A 19,983-nucleotide genomic window follows, 5' to 3' on the forward strand; every position below is an offset into this window, starting at 1 on the left:
CAGGGAGGCCGGAGCCAGGATCGAACCCACGACCTCTGAACTGTGAGGTGGACGTGCTAACCAGTCGACCACCGTGCCGCCCAGTTTGTCAATTTGTATTAATTTATTTATTTTTTCTTAGTCTGTCTAAGTTGGTAGTCGGAAATGCTAACGTTTAAAATGATAGTCGGACCGGCCCATAGGCGATTACTATTTGGTCCGGACAGACAGAATGGTGGATACACAGACGGCGGAAGGGTACCCCGGCTGTAGGCGGAAGGCAATAAACGGACCGCGAATTTTTAGTAAAATGCCCAGCTCTGATCACAGCTCCTGATAGATTTTAATTTCTCCTGACATTTGAGAGAGAAAGGTCGACCGTTACTTCTACTCTGTGGTGCAAGTTCAGAGCTTTCATGTTTTCATTCTGCTAAAAGCAATTTAGCATCATAACATATTTGGGTGTTAGAGCAGAACAATATTACAGTTCTCAGAGAAATACCTTATGTCGTTGTCAGGGGCAACTTCAGTGACCTCCGGTGCTGGTTGTTGTCGCCCTGGGCTCAAAGGTCTGGACTCCTCACCATGGCAGGGTGTCAGTAGTGCAGTCTCCTTACATTCTTCTACTTGTAGTTCTCCTTCCGCGCATTCCGTTTTGTAGGTAAAAACAATGGTTGGTTTCTGAGAGGGATCCTCAGGTTTTGCCTCCGAGAACCAGTGTCGCTGCTGAATCGGTGGCGGCGGGAGCATGTGAATGACAGTTCCGTCCAGCCCGACGAGCTTGCCCTTTTCCTTTTCTTTCTCCGTCTTCTCTCTCTGCTCATCCTCATCTTTCCGTCGACGGAAAAAACTCTTAAACGAGATCCACCGTTTGGGTTTCGAGTTCTCCTGTTGATTACGCTTCCCTTCTCCATTCAGACGAGTTTCGCCTTCACTGGAGCGCGCGGGAGAACTGGAAGCAGAGCTCTTTGTCCAATTGCTAAAATGCCTCTGGAGGATGTTGGAAGCGTGATAGGGGGAGGACGTAGACCTGGGAGGGGGGAAAGGGGCATTAGGCTCTGACCGGCTAGTGGAGAGGGGCACGGCAGCAGAGGCACTCTGAGATTTGGACAGAACTTTTGAGAGGGTGTCTTTTATAGGCTTGGAAACGCTTGCATCATTTGAAGAAAATAGCGACTTTGGCCGTGTAAGGGTCTCCTTCATGGCATCAGGCGGAAGGGCATAAAGTTCCTCACTACTGAAGCTTTTGTCATGCACAGAGGGAGACTCTGGGGGAGACTGGGGGGGCTGGATGGAGGCCACAATCTGTGAGAGAACAGCACTTGCGTCGACTTGATGGTTGAATCCTGTCCCTGAAGAAGACGACTGTTCCGTAAGATTATCCCGACTGAAATTACGTGTGACCGCAATGGGAGTAGGGCTAGATTTAGCTAGGTTTTCAGCTCGTAAGGCGGTAGAATTTATCGATGCATTAGGTGAAAGAGCCCCAATTGGAGAGCTCAACACAGAGGTCGTCACAGTGCTCGGGTCTGTAGTGGTTATTGGTTGAAAATTGGGTGATTTTACCTTCGCTTCGAATGGACCTTTTGTTTCCTCCGAAGATGCTCTCTCTGATGTGCCTCTGCCAGAGAGGGTTTTGTCTGTGGAGTTCGACTGGACACTTTCAGAGGACCCAATCTCTTCGTAGGTATGGCTGGTCACCCGGCTGCCAGCCCCTTTTGCTGGTGTCAACTCCCCATGGAGTCCCAAGAAGCTCTTGTACACAGCTAAATTGTCATAAGCGCTTGGATTGATAACTATTGGTACCTTGACAGCATTCTTGGAGCTGCGGGCATATGCTGGCTCATCTCGGATAATAATGGGGAAAGGAGGCATGCCTGCATTGTTGAAACTGTTGAATTTGATCTCTGATAAATTTGGAGATTTCACAGGTACAGTTCGGGAAGACGACAGCCCAGCAACCGGAGACGTAGGAGCTGATTTGTGGCTGAAGTGTTGAGAAGGTGTAGACTGGCCAGAGGTGCTCCCATTCCCCAGATCGACTTTGGGGATCTTTTGACGAGGACTTGTGCTTGATGTCCATACTTCTTGGTAACGCATGCTCCCTAACTTCCTTCGCGATGCATTTGAATGCACGACCGATGTAGGTGACGTTGGTAACACAGACGACGTGGGAGACACTGGCTGAGCCACAGAAGTGCTACAAAATGATATTGGGCTGGAGGGCATTGGTTGTTTTTTGTGCTTTGGTGTAGGATCTGCTAAGTGTTCAGTTTTGCTGGTCATGGAAGCGGATACATCTACAACAGTGTAAGGTTTACAAATAAGCGATTTTTCCAAATTTACGACACGGTATGGTTTCGCCTGCTCCTCCGTGGGACTAAAACTGATAGTAACTGGTTGGCCTGGAAGGGCCTGGGGCATTGAGGCTGACTGATCCTGATCATCCAATCTAATAGCCAGAACAGCCTTGTGCGTTTCCATAACCTTGACTGGACTCAGTGCTCTGTGAGCAGGCTCTTTTTTCACAGGAGAAGTACAGGGAATAGGGGATTTGGCAGACGCGGGTGATTGCAATCCATTTCGGTGAGCACATGACACGCTGCTTTCACTGCTAGATGCAGTCTGAGAATCTTCTGGTAGCGATGAAGATGATCCCGGAGAAATGGTAGATTCCGAATTTGTAAGGAAACCACTACCTTGACAGTCATGAGGTGCGTAATGTGGAATAACTCCTGTGGAATCCATGGAGGGGTACCCATTCAAAATTTCATCATAACTGTCATCGTAGTCCACAGCACAAATCCGCTGTAAAGAACGATTGCGAAGTGGAACCGTATTCCACTTTTTGCTTGCAGCAAAGGGCACCGGAGACAAGGTGGCAGCGCGGAAATTTGCAAACCGTGGCTGACCTCTCATACGGATCTCCATAGCGAGTAACTCTTCATCACTTTCATCCCAGCTTTCATGCTCATCATCTCTTTCAGACTCTTCCTCCTCCTCCTCCTCATCATCATCATCATCATCATCTTCCCCTTCACTCGAAAATTCCGGGTAGCAAAAGCGACCACCCTCTGTGCTGATTATCTCTGTGCTATCACTTAGAGACACTCGTTTTTGACTAGTATTACCACCACTAATGCAACTTCCCATAGCCAAGCAGCTTGCAGCTGGAAGGCCTCTTTCTAATGACCTTTGGTATGAGCTACTGATCCGTCCCCAAAATAAGTCTTTCGAAACAGGTGTTAGGCTAGGACCAGGGCCTAACCCAGCAATCTCTTTTAAGACATCAGTCAGTCCACTGTTATTATTATTTCCACTCGGGGTCCTTGGAATAAGTTGCTCATAACCCTCAATTTCGTCAACGCCATCCTCTCCCTCGTTGTTGTTTCTTGTACCGCTGGCCCTCTTACAGTTTAATCCATTGCGATTCCAGACCATAAAGGCTGAGGTTTTGCCTGGCTCCAGGACATTTGTTGGACTCTGCATATTGCCATTAGAACCCGAGCCCAAAGAAGAACATGGCAGCATCATAGTGGGCTTAACAGCGATGGTTGGTTTCTTTGCCACAGGTGGACGGAAGTGCCCGGAACGGGCGGTCCCACTGCCAGCTCTCTGGGAGTTGTTGGCCAGGTTCGAGTTGGTTCTGGTCCCAGCATGTGGTGGATTTTGTTGTTGAGATGTTGCAAGTCTGTGCTCAGATCGAGGCTTGTCCCCACCAGTGCGGTGCAGACTCTTTGGTTTAAAGCAGTTCTTGCACTCGCCTGGTTTCCACACATGCTCAGTGAATGTGCTGCAGGCAGACATGGCTGCTGATCCACAGAGTTTGCTTTCAGTCAGTGGACAGCAAACCCCTCCATGAGGACATGGACGACAGGAACCAACTGTAGTTCAATAATGGAACCTGTTTAAAGCGCAAGAATGGGGATATCAGACCTGCAATAGAAAACAGAAGAGAAAGGCATGGTTAAGCTTTCATGTTTGCAGTCAACCAAAGTGTTGTGAAACAATTTCAATTTGCTGCCACAAATTTAGCTTAGATAATAAACAACTGAAGCTGCATCGGTCAAATCTAAACTGTGTGAGAAAGAGAAACTGATTAAAAGAGGTAGTGCTACATTATCCCCAATAGATGGCAAGCTTTCTCTATTTCTATCCTGAGGGACAAGATCAGACTTGCCCAACTAGGCACATAGGAGATCAAAACAAAAAGGGGCAGAGGTAAAGAGGATTAGGAGTGTTTTGGTTGTACAATTCAGGTTGAGCAGTTACTATTGTACTGCATTAATACTGCCTGTGAATCCTAATTAAGATGCCATAGATAAAGGAGCTGATGTACATCTTATGAGTTCCTTCTATTATCAGCTTTTCATGCCTAATTTACTGTTGAGGTAAATTATCATATTTCTAAATGCAATTACTGCACTAAAACAAACAAAAGACAAAAGATGCAAGATAATTAATTTTAGACCAAGAGTGGACTGGCCCACGCCAGGCAATGACCCAGCAATCTGGAGATTTGCCTATATACTCCAATTATCAGCACTGTCATTGATATGTTCATAAAGCATTGGCAGAGGATCCAAAGGGCCATTTATGGTAACAAAGCATAAGTGCTATTCGAGTAAAACTAAGGTAGGAGGGAAGAGAAGCATTACTGAGAGAATCGTGCCCTCTTTCATCCATAACAATCCTAAAACACCGCTTGAACAGTTTAGTGCCCCAGCTTGTGGCCATCCGCCAAAAGAATCGACTGCTATTCTTGAGCTACTGTCATTAACAAGCCATTATGCAACATAATTGACGTGTGATGAATTATGGCAGAAAAAAAGTCATTTCAAAATAAAATTCAATTACACTAACGAGGTGTTGCGTAAGTGCAAAATAACACTTTGGAACGCGATTTTTACAAATCACAAAAGATATGAGTATATTAGCATTTGCGATGTACTGTAGTTGGGTTTTACAGCATAAACTAGGTCAGACTGATGCAGTCTTTCTGTCAGTTTAGTGTGATTGTGATTTGAGAAGTTTTTTTTCCCCCTGACTTATCAAATAATGCACCAAATGCGAGTGTGATGATTATGATGCTGTAGGACACATTATCTAGCACATTTTGATTTTTGATTTTTCAAAGCACGTCATCATGAATATAAAACAATCAATGACTGGAATTGTATTGTTCACACGGCTCGCATATTGGCGCAAAAAAGAGAAAAAATCGGAATTGAGCTGCAGTGTGAACATAGCTGAGCTGCATAGGCTTCACTCATTTAAAACTGTGAACAGCAGCGGCTTCAACTCGCCTCATCGTCCGAGCAAAACCTCATTTGTCAAAACAACTCCCTTTTCGCTTTCAAAGACCGCTTCAACTTTTTCTCTGATGCTCATCTTCTCCCTTCAGGCACCAAATATTTCGCTGTCCCACTCCATCTCTGGTTCATTGTCTTGTCCCACACACTTGTTTTCACATTTTATTGAGACAAGTGCTTTCTTCAGGCTCTCGCTTACTTTTTGCTCCCACTGTGATGTGCAAATGTGCCTCCCTTCTGTCCCTGTTTGTCAGACAGTTATTCAAAGGCAACCATCTTTAGCTGTAAACAGACATAATATTTATATATCGGAAAATAACGGTATCACTGCTAGTGCTTACGTGTTTATAAGAGTAACACATTGCCTGGATGTGATTGTTTGATCTGTTTAAGGTAAGAACAGTTGGAACAGATATAGTATCATATAATTGGCTTTTTTAGGGGAGCGTTAAAAGACTCCAGAAGTATTTGCTCCAAGGTCAAATTCCAGAAATCGGTCTGATTTGTTTGGATTTTGGGATTGAAAGAAATAAAGGGAATTGAAATAATCTGTTCCAGACTCATCAAGTCACCATCATAAAGGCTTGGGTGCCATTTCAACAGTCAGAAAAGTCATCTTTGTTAATATCAAAATGTTTAAACAATCAAATCACTTTTGAATACTGAACAGGAAACAGTCAATGTGACTCGGGAACGGGAACTCAAGAAACTGTTTATGTGCTTTGGTAAGCGCTGCTGTTTGGGTTAGCAAGGAATTCGAATGGGCTCAGCAGTTAAGTCATCCTAAAGTCCATGTGTGAACAATTGTGTCTATGACACACAAAGGTTTCATGGCCAAAAACATCTGCAGTTTTAATGTAGCAAGAAGAAATATGATAGTGGCATCTTGTGAAAAGATGTGTTAATTGTGAAAAAAAAAAAAAAAAGATTAACCTGGCTGCTTTCAACGCCTTGAGCATCTGACAGTTCCTGGCTGAGAAGAACATAACCTCCCTACTCACCCGTCCTGGCTTTGTTTTGTATCATTTTTTTTCCCGTGGGTCCACATTGCCCACTGACCAGGCTTGTGTGGTTCTGTCCCTATTTCTTATCGGTTGTGCTTATATCCATCCTAATACTGTGGCTGTCTTGCCACAAGCATCACAAACCCTGCATGCCATCTTCTCGTGCTCCAGCTTTCAGCCTCCGTTATTGCACTCCTATTAATGTGACTGGGCTTCGAGAGCACGTACGCTTCTCCTCAATTGCAACGTGCCGTGGGTGGAAAATGAGCTTCTTCCTCCAGCAAACTGACTCTTCTCCGGGGAAGAACGTCGCTCCGCTTGTGGAGAGCTGGAATCTGATTTGAAATTTTCAAGCCACTCACATGATGTTTCCGGCTTTGATAGCTCACTTCTTTACACGTCAATCTCTTCACCTCAGGTTTCCTTTTTGTTGTCTCTTCTCCCGTTTCCTCATATTGTCCCACCACTTGAGGGCTTTATGTTATTTGGATGCAGTGCAGAAAAAAAGGACTGTTATGTGAAGATATGTTTTCCACTAGACTGACCATTGCTCCGTAATGTTGTATGCGATTTGGTTCTAAATATATTATACATGTTTGAAAATAATTGCTAAAAACGTGCAACGACTGGTGATGTATAGCGTTAAAAGTGTATTTCACTGTTTCAGTTTTGTATATTTTTGGGGGTTGTGGCTAAAAGTGAGCCTACAGTTGCCACTTCCCCACTATATGTTAACTTGAGCACTTTTATTCACATTAATCGTTATGGTTAGCTGGCAAAATTGTGATGGGGCAATTAGCTAGCTGGGCTAACACACCAAAAGTTAATCTTCCCTACAGATATTCCGCCGAAGTGGCTTTAAAGCACAGGTGTCAAAACTCCGGTCCTCGGGGGGCCACTATCCTGCATGGTTTCAGAGATGTTTCCCTCCTCCAAAACACCTGATTCAAATGATCACATCATCAGAAAGCTCTGCAGGAACCTGATAACGATCCTGATCATTTGAATCAGTGGTGTTGGAGGAGGGAAAAATCTAAAACATGCAGAGCAGTCGCCCTCAAGGACCAACGTTTGACACTCGTGCTTTAGAGTGTCTCGTTGTTGGCCCTGAGTGCGCGCACGTCACATAGAAAGGTGACATGGTGAGGGGAAATTAAAAATAAATAAATAAATAAATCCACCCAGAGAGCGCATCAATGTCGCGGGATGGAAAAGCCCTGCAACAACCCGGTGGAACACATTCCAGCCACTGGATGCTTTAGGAGGATACCTTTTCGTGGCTCATTTTGTCTTCATGTGTCGGCCTGAGAAAGATACGAGCTGAAATAGCAACCATTTTCCCAGCTAGTAGCAGTGGTATTTGATTGACAGTTGACAGTGCAAGCAGCGGATACCCTCAGAGTGTCCGAGAGTGTCAACAACGGCTTGATTTTTCATGATTTTGAAGTCTCATTTTTTTAATTGCTAAAATTTGGCAGAGTTGTGGACACTGTTGTTCTCTCTGGTGTATTATATTTAGGAGACAATTACTGTATTTGCACTTTGGAGAGATTTTAAGTAAAAGCGATACAATTTCTGCTGGTTGCTTCCACATGGATTAAAATCTTTCAGTGTAGAATGTTGCTGAAAGGCATAAATAGTGGCAGCAAAACTGAAAATGTATTTTCCTTTGTTTAATTAATCCCTACTTAATAAACGACTTTGGCTGATTGCTTTCAAGTATGCAAAGTCATGCGTCACCTCAGAGCAAGTTAGCAGGTAGCATCATTTTCCTTGTCACAGTTAAAAGTTGACTGCAGCTTTCAGCATCAACGCTCAAGATGAGATACGAGATGTGGAATGTTGTTCAATGATGTGATAATGACAGGTTGGGCAAAGTCGAGCAAAGTGTTAAGTGTGCAAACACCATCACCATCTTTCAGTAGGAGAATTAACCCACTCCAGAGTCAATTTTGACTGCTGTGAATTTTCAGACTGCAGCGTGTCACATGCAAATCAGATTTTCTCAGCCTTGGTTTAAGCATTTTGCTGAATCAACAAGATAAACTGTGCCAAGTCTCAACGGGAGATACTTTTGCTGTCTGAATTTCTTGATGGGCGGGTCAGCAAGCACAGTAGAATACACTAAACCGTACCATGACAAACTTAAGAGACTAGAGTCCGAAAACTGAGACCATGTCCACACAATCGCTTTTCAGTGAAAAACACAGCTAAAGTTTTTTTTTTTCTCTTTAATTTGCTCCAAAAATGTTACATCATTTTTCGTGTTTGTTTCAGCTTACGGTTAGGTTTGCCGATAAAGTGCCATCTCTTACTTCGACATGCACTCCACAGCTTGTCATTTATGTCATAAAAACATACAATTTGTATGGACTAACAATTTTGTAACTGTAAGAATAATAATGTATACAAGGATTCATGTGTTAGATTTTTCATGATTAGGCTTGTTAGCTTTATTAGCTTGTGGGTTTAGCTTTAGCTTTTGCCATATCTAAAACTGTAAGACAGAGTTAGTCTTTAAAAGGCCTTGAGAATACTTGTCCCGATCGAGGCAAGACAAAGTGAGTCTATAAAACTGTTTGGGCAACGGTGCCCTGTACGTACTGATTTCCGTGATAAAACGCTGTTAAATGTGTGACTGTGCAAACTGTGTGAGAGTACATAAACAGGATTGTAAGTGACATCTTTGTGTGGACGCAATAGGCAAGAATCCTCCGCCACTTGTGGTAGAAGCTTGAGGATTGCCACACATTGTGTCGATTGTCACCCTATTGAAAAGAAGGGGGGTTTCATTTAAAAAAAAAAAAAAAAAAAAAAGAACAGGTCTGGGCAAAGTCGTAGTGAAGTCACGTTTTCCTGGACTTGTGTGACACAAAAGTCTCAACTACAAGAGCCAGAATGATCAAACCGCTAGTGCAACAAGTAATTTATATGTTCCGGGATTTTAGCACCAAATCAATGTGTGCCGCTAACAATAGATGCGCTTCATGTTTGAGTTCCCAACAGTGAAAAGTGTATTTCAGGCTTGAAAAGATCAAACAATCTTATTATAGTCTTCAGCGTGAGACAGTCAATGAACGAGTTTAGACACTACATTTCCAAACCGCACTGGAGGGAAAGTATTACATTTAAGATTAAACTTCGAGCAGCCTATAACAATAATTACTTGTGTCATCAATGCCAAATCTACTTAAAAGAGTAGTACTACACAAACCAATATAAAGTGGTGCCTTGAGATACGAGTGACCCGACTTACAAGTTTGATTCTTTTTTTTTACTTGCAAGCAAAAAACTTAAGATACGATTGCTGTGTGTCTGCTATTTTTCCCATTAACTCATTCACTGCCATTTACGAATTTACTTGTCTTTTCATAGTCCAGCCATTCAATCCCAGGAATTTATTTATATTGTTTTCAATGTTTTTTTCTAACGTTAGTCTAAAAGAAGGTCTGAAAATGTCTGGCAGTGAATGAGTTAAACATTTTTCTGGAAGGCTGCAACGGATTAATGGCACTTCCATTTATTTCAATGGGGAAAGTGTTTTGCGTTATGGTCATTTAAGTCATATCGCTAGGTGAACTATCAGTTCAAATACACTGTTAGTATTTGGTAGTCAAATCAGACAGTCATTGACAGAAAACAGGACAAAACAAAAATAACAAAGGAGAAAAACAACTACATTCCAGTGCTTGGTATTGTGTAAGATCTGGAAGAGTTTTGCCTGGGAAAAGAAGAGAGACACGGTCTCTGAGGAAACCAACCCGCGGGCTGAGCAGACAAGGCCAGATGTGTGGGAGGCCATTCACGCAATGAATAACATGAAGAACATTTTTTAGAGTACCGGAATTAATTTTTAGTTTTATCCATTCCTGACTATGTTAGCAGCTCAACCTGCATTCAGGTTCATACTTCATTCTGCACTCAGAAAGTCTTCACGTAAAAACTATTTTTAGAACTCAGAAAATCGTCATGTAAACACTGTACGGAGTGTCCCGATAATCATTATACACTTCCTTTTTTAAAAATTTCGTTTCAGTTATCATTTGGATGGGCGCGAGGCCATCAGCGTTCGCCAAGGGAATGATGTGTACATATTAGGGCCGTCAAACTTAAAGCATTTACTATGGAGAATAATTTAAATTTTAAAAAGCACTAAAAAAAATTACTCAATCAACTCAGTTTTATCGTCGCAAAGACAGACTTTTACGTAGTTTTACTTTAAAAAGTTGCTCGACGGCTCATTGGAGAAGCCCAAAATAATTTGCGCACTTTGCAAAGCCAAATTGAAATACCATATTAGTTGTGCATCTTTGGTCGATCAACTGTTGTATTTTACAGGAAAAGAATCTTGTTCACAGAAAGCTATTAGAACAGTCTTTGAATCGAAATATACTTATTTTTTTCTCCACATTAATTCCAAGATTTTACTCAAGTAAATATCGGTTCCAAGCTTCGTATAAAATTGTAGTTGAAAAATGCGATTAATCGCGATCAATTCTGGAAAGTTTTGCGATTAATTAGTTAAAAAATTTTTATTGCTTGACAGAACTAGTACATATTGTCGTATCAGAGGTTTTACACACCATCGTCAATTGAAACACGCAAACAGACATTGTATTGATGAAGACATCAATAGGATGCTGTCAGTACATTCGACCCAAACGTGAAAGACAGTGAATTAACTGTGTATTTTGGCGACACTGCAAAGATGGCTTTCAAGGTAATTTAGGATTGTCTTCGCAACTTCATTGCCACTCAGACTAGCAGCCTCCTTACTAATGTAGTCTGACCAGAGGGCTGTAATGGAGATGAAAAGCACGCATTTACACAGCCGCACTTCAAGTGTAAGGCACACTGTTCCACGGCAAGGCTAAAAATAACAGTATCCCCCATCGTTATCTTGAGCTGCTTTCTCAATGTCTCTCACCGAAACATGTCAACACACAGACAGCAACACTGCATGTCTCTCTCTCTGCTTCATCATCGGACTGATGTAGTGATATATTAGCCAGGGGTTGATGACTGTGAAGAACTTGCGGAGCGGACAAAACAGTCAATGAATAATTCAGGAAATAATATACGTCACCGCTGGGATTTTCATAGAGGAGGTTGTGGTCACATTGGGCGATGCAATACCTGAAATCTTTCTGACTCATCCTTAAACTTCACTTTTTGGAAGATTCAGAAAAATGCGTCAAAACAAAAGGAGGAATCTTAAAATCTCAAACGTTTGAATTTTACTTTTGATAGTTCATATCAAAGCACCCCTTATTTCTTTTCCAGCTTTTCTATTTGCCATCTGAGCCAATAAGCTGCCAGCCCCGGGCCAAAAAAAAATGACTGAAGACTTCCTCCTCCATCTGCCAATTGCAATGCAAACCAAAAGCTGACGCAACTAAAGGACAGCAATGAAGGTGAAATCTGAAAGACAGCGACGATGGCAACATATGTCAGTTCCAGTCAAGCAGCATCCAGTGGGTCAAAAGCGCCCGGTAAGAGTCTAAGTTGTACTTTTTACATTACGAATATCTCTCTGCCTCGCTGGCTCAAACCATTTGAGTTGATGCCCGAGTGTGAAATCGAGCCTGATGGGTCTTGTCGGAAAAGAAAAAAAAAAGTCTATTTTGCTGCCACAGAATATTTTCTGCTCACAAGTTGAAACTATCTATAAATGTAAACGTAAAATGGTGTGCCCCCTATGAAGAGAAATAACCTTCAGGAGCACATTGGACTATTGCAATTCTTTAAAATTATAAATATATATATATATAACCAATGAGAACAATTAAAATGTGAATACAAATGAAGAATAAGGTACATACACACAGACAACTGTTCTATTGAACTCACATTGTAGTGTACCAAGAGGCAACACTGGCAGCCATTGAGTCCCGGTTGGTGAAGCAGGCGGCGCCCACTGCTGGAACCTGCAAATGATACAAAGATAGAAATGAAAGACCTTGCGCAGTGAATTCAGAGATACGTTTCTAAATACAGGATACATGCTTGAATATAATTGCAAAAAAAAGTGCAAAGAGTGAGAACAAAATGGCGCCCACTCGTGGAGATGCCGTTAAACTGTTTTTTAACGTTTTAGCTGTCCATATTTATTGTTTGTAGATGTGATTAAAACAGTATGAGACACATCTCCCCCACTATATAATAACCTGATCGCCCCGTTTTACATTTGTGGTTGTTCGGCGCAACTGCGACATACGGTGAGCCTGTGACCTCCAGCACGAAAATGCATCTTCTTTGGATAATCCGCTGGTCGCTCTAGAGCACCTCGTCGTCCGCTGTGAGTGCGTGCACGTCAAGGAGAAAAGGCAGAGAAGCCAGGAGGGGGAATTATACCCCTACCATTATGCTGAAATCGTTATTTTCACCCTCTATGCCTTGATCGTACGTTTTATTGTGTGTATTTAGTTAACAATAACATTTCATAAACACTGCATTAGGCCTTAAAAGGTAAAATTATTTTTTTAGCAGAATAAACAACCAGCAGCCATCTTTTGAGTGTCCTTACATTACGCAAAACTCAACAGATTAAGGAGTGTAAACATGGGCTAGTTTACGTGTAAATGAGTTCCAAAGTTTGATAATGGTGGGGTCATTTTCACAGCGGTGTTGCACAATGGCGCCAAAGGTGGTTTCTGTAAACAACAGCTGATTCCGTAAAGGGACATGACTCTTTGGGCAACCCTTTACGTTTGTTTCCACCGAGAGGTGCGCTTTCATGGACATCTCAAGCATGTGCTAACAGTTTGACTAGTTGACATTATTGACGTTCAAATCATTCACAAACAGGTCAAAAATCATGCCTAGTGCATCCATATTCAAGCGGATTGACATTTAGTGGCAAAGGAGGGACGACTCGCTCTAGAGCACCATGAGATGCACAATGGTTGGATTAAAACGCAGGCACTGCGGTCAAGCCTCAAGCCATTTGCCACCAGGCAGATGTGTGTGCAAGTGTTCTCCTGCTTGGAGGCTGGAACTGATTAGAGCCAAACGTGTCGGGAAGATGGGTGGGATTATCCAATATATAGGGCCCGAAATAGACAGTGACAAACCACCATGTCTTGTTGTATTAGCTTGTATGCTCTTGCAAAGGCTTTGCAAATTTCTATTTCCCATCCTCATTTCCAGCGTGCAGTTTTAATCCAATCAGTCTCTGCTTGCTGCATTCTAAAAGACGGCCGGAGGGGAGAAAGTGCTTTGCAATTGACGGGCTTGGCCTTTACCCTCACTTACGCAGTTCAAGTTCAAACCCAGATGTGCAATCCAGTCAAAACATCAGAGTGCATCAAGCCCTCCGCAGGGTTACAACGAGAGGGGAAAGAAAGAAGTCAGACAAAGCCGAGCGAGCGCGCCGAGAATTCCCAGAGAGGCCTATCAGTGTCATAATGCTGCCTAATGATACATTCAGCAGCCGTCGTGGCTGAGCAGCTGTCACCCTCTCGGAGATACAGACAAGAGTGTAGTCACTTTCTGGCTTGTTCCAAACAAATCTCCTAACACGGGTCCAATGGCTTTTAAAGTGCGCCTGTGACCAGAAAGTGTGCCTGGGCAAAGACCAGGATAACCCGACCTGCATGATTGTAGACAGTCGCACAGACTTTAGAGGACATCCACAAATGGGGCAATAATATGTTTTGGGGCCACGTTGTTTAAATTGTAAATACCGTTATAAACACTCAGAACATGAAATAAACATTGTATTCAATATCTGTGTGTCCAGATGGGGAAAACAATACGATATAAACACGAGATGGTTTGTGTATGTACTCTATCATAAACACAAAAATGTAACTGTTTCTATTTTTGGGCTGAGTCTTTCTTGGATTCTTTGCAGTGCAGTAGAGTTTGAATGTTTTAGGATGATAAAGGTCTTGTCCGTTTCCTCAAAGTTTGTGTTGTAAATTAACTGTAAAACTGTACTCGGGGTTCCTACATCTTAAGACAAGATCAATTCAAGACTTTTTCATTCCATTTGATATTCAATTTTACATGGTTGTGAGTGGAAACAAGAATGGCATCGGTACTGAACAGTAATCCAGCATTAAAGAGGAAGTCAAACCTATTTTTTTCAAGAATATGTTCTATGCAGGCCCACTAGTTGAAACAAGGCGTTCTGATAAATATTGCGTTTGTGGAATAACAGTTAATCCACCCATTTTTAGCCATCCTTGGGGATGGCCATTTTGTCACTTCTTTCAACTGAAAATGACATCACAGTGTCTCAGGGTTCAGATAATCGTTATCTGAGGCCTGAGCATCTGTGATGTCATTTTCAGTCGACAAAAGTGACAAAATGGCCGCCTTGAGATGGCGAAAAGCGTGTGGATTTTGCTCCTTAACTCATATTCCACAAACGCAATATTAATCAGAACGTCTAGTCTCAACTAGTGGGCCTGCACAGAACATACTCTGGAAAAAAATATGTTTGGGTTGACTTCCACTTTAAATAAATGACAACTGCCGAAAAGTGTAGAAAAAAAAACAGAACAAAACTGACTCAACACGACACAGTTTCAGCTGCAGAACACATGAACAACTGCAAATTAGTTCAATGCGGAAAAATTGCCTTTATGTCTGCAAAATGTCATTTTTAAGGCGACACCCATCGCAGTCTGGGTTCTTAACAATTGAGGAAAGATGTTATGAGCACATTACATAGTTAAATGCAAAACACTAGCAAAGGACGAAGATTAAACACACAATTAACAGAATGCGAACCTTAAACACACAATTATCAACTATTGCAGACCATCAAAGAATCGTGACTTTGCACACTGCACGCAGAGCGGAGCGGGTGACGGGGCTCACGAAACTGTGCGTGGGCGGCCACCTCGGAGTTCAGAGCATGACTCGCCAAAAGTGTCGTCATCCATGTCCTAAAAGTATCTCCACACACACACACACACACACACACACACACACACACACACACAGGGCTGACATGGCTCCATACGGAAGGTATAAGTCAGGCTGGTGATGTGGTATCGGTGTGCAGAGTATCTGAGAATTTTGTCGAGAACTGATCACCCATACCACTGCAAATTATATTACACACGCACACACAAAAAAATAAAAATAAGACCAGAAGATGTTGCATAGCCTGGCTTTCAAACTAAAACCATGAGAGTTTCCGCTGTTCAATGTTTGTTTTCACACAGTTAGTCACAGACGCTTGCCATGAGAAACAAATAAAGCGGTCGGTTCTCTGAGTGACGGCTTCACAACCAAAGCAAATGCCCGGCATTGCGAGCGAAGCTTTCACAAGATATTTTTAAACATGCAAATAGAGAGCATTCACGACAACAAGATTTTTCAGCTGCTCGGTCTATTGTGCTTATTTCGTGCCAAATTAGCTTCGAGAGGTCGTTTTCCTATCGGCCGCCGAGGCGCCGTGCATTCAGACTGCTCGTGCAGCTGGCAGATGACGTGGTAAAAAGTATGTGGCCCCGTCATCTGGATTACATGTCTTCCACGGTGAGGGTGAAGGGGCAAGATTCTGAGGGAACACAGGGCACGGATTGCAGCCTGCTTCGGGTTGTACGTACTTTAAAGGCAATGGCAGCATAAAGTGTGAGGCTTTTGACGCATTTAGGCTGACCTTGACATACCCATCTACTATCGACCAATTATTTTATTGATAACTACAAGGCAAAAGAGTTGTCAAAAAACTGCAAGATGTTCGATGTATTCCACTAGTTGGCCTCCATTTGGAGTTGCGCAATACCGTCAAGTCGCTCGTCACAAACAGCCTGTGACCAAAGTGACAAGGCTTCCAAGGAAAGTGCCTGTGGTTCGACACCGTGATGTACAAGCCAACCTGCCATTACAGCCTTTCATGTATGAACGTGAGCGCTATGTTTGTATGTGAGGGGGCAGAAATATTGGTGGAGAGACAGCGCTGATTTATCAGATGACAGCTGTTCATCGCATGCTTCAGAAATCATTTGGACCGTGTCCTCCTTTGTCAACCCCTTCTGCCACTGGCTATGTTTACATGGACAAAGTTTCTTGAATCTGATCAGAGTTCGGATTGAAACCGTTTTCACAGACACTAAAAATATTGATCAGTTTAGGACTTGCGTGTTCGTGCATCACACTTTCGATCGGAACAAATTATTTTGAAGTGCAGATTGACCAAATATACCGGAAATAGTAGTAGAAGAAGAAGCCGTAGCGACTTCCGTGTCAACAAAACGTCGCTGCGACCATTTCTACTTTAAATGTTAGCGTTATTTCGCATATTGTTATCGTTTCCGCTGTTATGTCGAGTTAACACTTCCTAATGGCGATCCAGACCACTTCAGACTTATGTCTTTCCCTCAATCTGCCTCAGCTAGCTTCCGGGAATAACAGAAGCGCGTATACTGACGTCACAGACATGCACGGTAAAGACCGTTTGTGCATGCCGATCGGACTACCAATCCACAGAAACCACGCCTCTCATTAGGAACAAAATCTTGATCGGAATGGGCTTGATCGGATCAGATTATGCCGAATGGGGTGTGTACATGAAGCATTTTTATTCCAACTCGGCTTTTAACTCATTCACTGCCATTGACAAATTTACATGTCTTTTCACAGTCCAGCCATTTACTCCCAGAAATTTTTTTTTTCAATTTTTTTCAAACATTAGGGTAAAAAAGGGTCTGAAAATGTCTAATCCGAATAAATGTGTCCATGTAAACGTCGCCATCTCTGATGTTAATTCTGCGCCTAAAATCTTTGGCACAGAAACAAGTCTCTCATCCAGTACTTAGTATTTTTCCTAACATTGGAAACAGACAAGACAGGTTGTTCACTTCTATTATGTTGTGGGCCCATCGCGGTCCTCCTGATAAGAACCAGGAGAATACTTTATTTAAGGGCAGAGAAGGTCAGATTAAGATAAGGCAAGGCCAGTTAGAACTCGATGAGAAGAAAACAGCAGCACAAGAAAACGCGCAACTGGGAAGGTCACGGTAACCTGCCTGGAAAGACCGGTATTTTTTTCCCCCTACTGGGATTGTAACAGAGCCAAGAGATGCCTATGACCATAGTTGTGACAAGATCATGACATCACTGGGTTTTGTGTGAAAGAAGCAATGTAATAAGATTTCCCCAGAATGAGAATCTGTCAGAATGCAGCAAAGGTACCACGAAATTGGAAAATTAACTCAACCTATTTGTTTGCGTCTCCTACTCTGGGAAGGCCTTCTCCAAATCCCTGACAATATTCACTAATAACTTGTAAAGGGCCAAAGTTCAGATGAGTCGACTTTCAGAGTTCTTTCTTGAATTACGGTGTTTCTCGTCACCTTGATCAAATGTTTGGCATTCGCAACCTTGCCGTATTGTGTAAAAAGGATCCAACAGACCGGCAAAGCGTATTCCACAGGACAATGCAGCAACACCCAGACTAGTTGAGGCAACTTTGACGTAACATCCTGTTAAAAGTCAGGCCGTCAAAATAAAATCACGCTAGTATAATAGCAGTTTCAGCCCACTTTATTTGCCACTGTGGTGGGTGAGCAGTACCACTCAAACCATGTTGTGCTTGTTTGAGTGCAGCTGTTAAATAAGCCACCATGTCGCCCCAGAAAGTGTGGTGAAACTGTTATTACAACGGATACTTATATTTTGAAAGTCTAACTTTTGACGTGCCGTGTCGTCTGTTGAACCTTAAATATATAACGTACAAAATACTTCGGATGAACGTGCATTGATTGCGGGAGATGAATGGCAGAGTCACGTGTTTTGTTTTGTTTTTTATGAAAGCCGTGCGGCTGTAGAAAAAAAAAAGAGATAAAAACAATGTTAAAAAACAGGATTATACAAAAACTAGAGCATATTAAAACAGAAGCGTCACTGTAGGGCTGCTCGATTTTGGAAAAAAATATGAATCATGATTATTTTGGTAATAATTTAAATGACGATTATTCAAACGATCATTTATTTTGTGGTACAAAACAAGAAAATGTTTAAATGTAAAAAATATAAACACAGATAAATGTAAGTAAATTAGTTTTGGACCAATTAAAAAAAATAGGTGCAAATGTATAAAATTCAAATATGATTTCCTTGTGCAAACAAACCAATAAATGCATCTTAATCATCGTTTTTTTTACGATTATGCCAATGTTGTAATCGTGGAGTGTAATAATCGATAATAATCAATTAATTAAACAGCCCTCCTTATCTGTACCAGGAAAAAAATCAATGTTCCTTTATGAAGGCAAACAATGGGAATGCTGGTGTACTTACTTGTAAAGTTTGTTTTGTCATTTTTAGTCAGTAAAACAGTGTTGGAAGTACAACACAAAACTGCTCTGAAGTCCCAGACCACAAGCTATTCACTCTTATCCATCACGTCTCCACTCCGCTATCAGCGCACAGCATTCTGGCCTTTTCAAAATCGGCACGGCAAATAATGACTGGAAGGATCAAAGCCTATGAATGGGCTCGCAAATCAATGGGGTTGAACTCAGGGGAGCCGGGTGACTGAAAGTGATAACGAACTGCATCGTTTCTGCCCTGCTCATGCACAAATGCTTCAGCTTTGCAATTAATACTGGTATAGACAAGGGACTGGTGGAGCTTCAGCCAGCCTACGCCAGATGTTGCGTCACACTAGCCCACACAACTTTACTCCAGAAAAGCACTTTTAAGTTATCAAAGCAGTTTTTCCCCATATAAAAGTAAATATCATACGCGGGAGAGTAATGCCACAGTCCGTGGAACTTTGCCGGGGATGTGCGGGCGCATCTGGAGTGAATGCTTTATGACAGTTAATAAATATGCTGCGATACGTTTCTTCAAAGAAAAAAAACATTTTAATGTGGCTCAACTGCCTGCGATCCCCAATATCAATCGTGATTAAAAAGACATACATTCAGCGGATGAGATGAAACCAAAGTATGTCGGACTTCACTACTCCACTGCATTTATGTATTACGCTTTGTTCATTTATTTCATATAAAAAGCCAATTTAGGGGCTACATTGATTCATCTGAGCACCAGTGCAATAGTCATGAATCTAAAGACTTTCAATTAAGGCACATTTGGTGCGTGAGATTTATTTTACTCCGCCGGATCACGCTTTACATTAGGAGTGTCATTACCATTCATTATTTACAAGACATTTTGGGGGTTGGGGGGGGGGGGGGCTGTAATGATTTTACTCCACAAGAGCAGAGTGATGAATTCAGCTGAATATTTCAGACTGTCATTTAGTCCCATTAAATATTAACAATCACGGCATGTTGCAAAAAGGCCTTACAATTTAAACGCAAAGCCTATCATTCAACAGCCGTGAGCACTGGCGGACATTCGATAGCTGAAGCAACACAATGCAGCGTAGCACATGTGGGAAAACAAGTGTTCCTTTAAATAGCGCACTTGAGCCACTGAAGCAAAATCGCAACCATCTACTGTTGTCTTTCTTACCAGCTACAACTACTATATGCAGTTAAAGGCAATTTAATTACACTGATTGTTCGAACGGTGGCAGCAATAAAATCTTATCAAAAGCACACCAGGAACATAAATTCACCGTGACATAGTAATAAGGAGGGCGGGGGGAGTGGGAGCCACAGCATATTGGTTGTATGAGCTATTGTGGCTCACAAAATGTCACAAAAAACACAGACACCTGTTGCCAAACATATTTTTTTCAAGAATGTGTTCTATGC

General features: G+C 42.2%; 1 protein-coding gene and 1 long non-coding RNA gene across 2 annotated transcripts in view; one reads left to right on the plus strand and one right to left on the minus strand.

The window, feature by feature from the left end:
- LOC147149217 (uncharacterized) overlaps positions 1–19,983 on the plus strand; it is a 60,559-nt gene that overhangs the window by 15,805 nt on the left and 24,771 nt on the right. The window contains exon 2 of the long non-coding RNA XR_015086576.1: positions 11,579–11,787. This is a non-coding gene — a long non-coding RNA (uncharacterized LOC147149217). The remainder of the gene's footprint in view (positions 1–11,578; positions 11,788–19,983) is intronic.
- The window catches only part of peak1 (pseudopodium-enriched atypical kinase 1), a 58,797-nt gene that overhangs the window by 14,869 nt on the left and 23,945 nt on the right, over positions 1–19,983 (minus strand). The window contains exons 2-3 of the mRNA XM_086028922.1: positions 12,146–12,222; positions 482–3,915 (exon numbers count right to left, since the gene is read on the minus strand). Of these exons, the coding sequence (XP_085885048.1) occupies positions 482–3,786 (3,305 nt within the window). The 5' untranslated portion in view covers positions 3,787–3,915; positions 12,146–12,222. The remainder of the gene's footprint in view (positions 1–481; positions 3,916–12,145; positions 12,223–19,983) is intronic.

This window comes from Filicampus tigris, chromosome 4 (genome assembly GCF_054856515.1).
Source record: "Filicampus tigris isolate MCC_2025a chromosome 4, RoL_Ftig_1.0, whole genome shotgun sequence".
Classification (NCBI taxonomy): Eukaryota; Metazoa; Chordata; class Actinopteri; order Syngnathiformes; family Syngnathidae; genus Filicampus; species Filicampus tigris.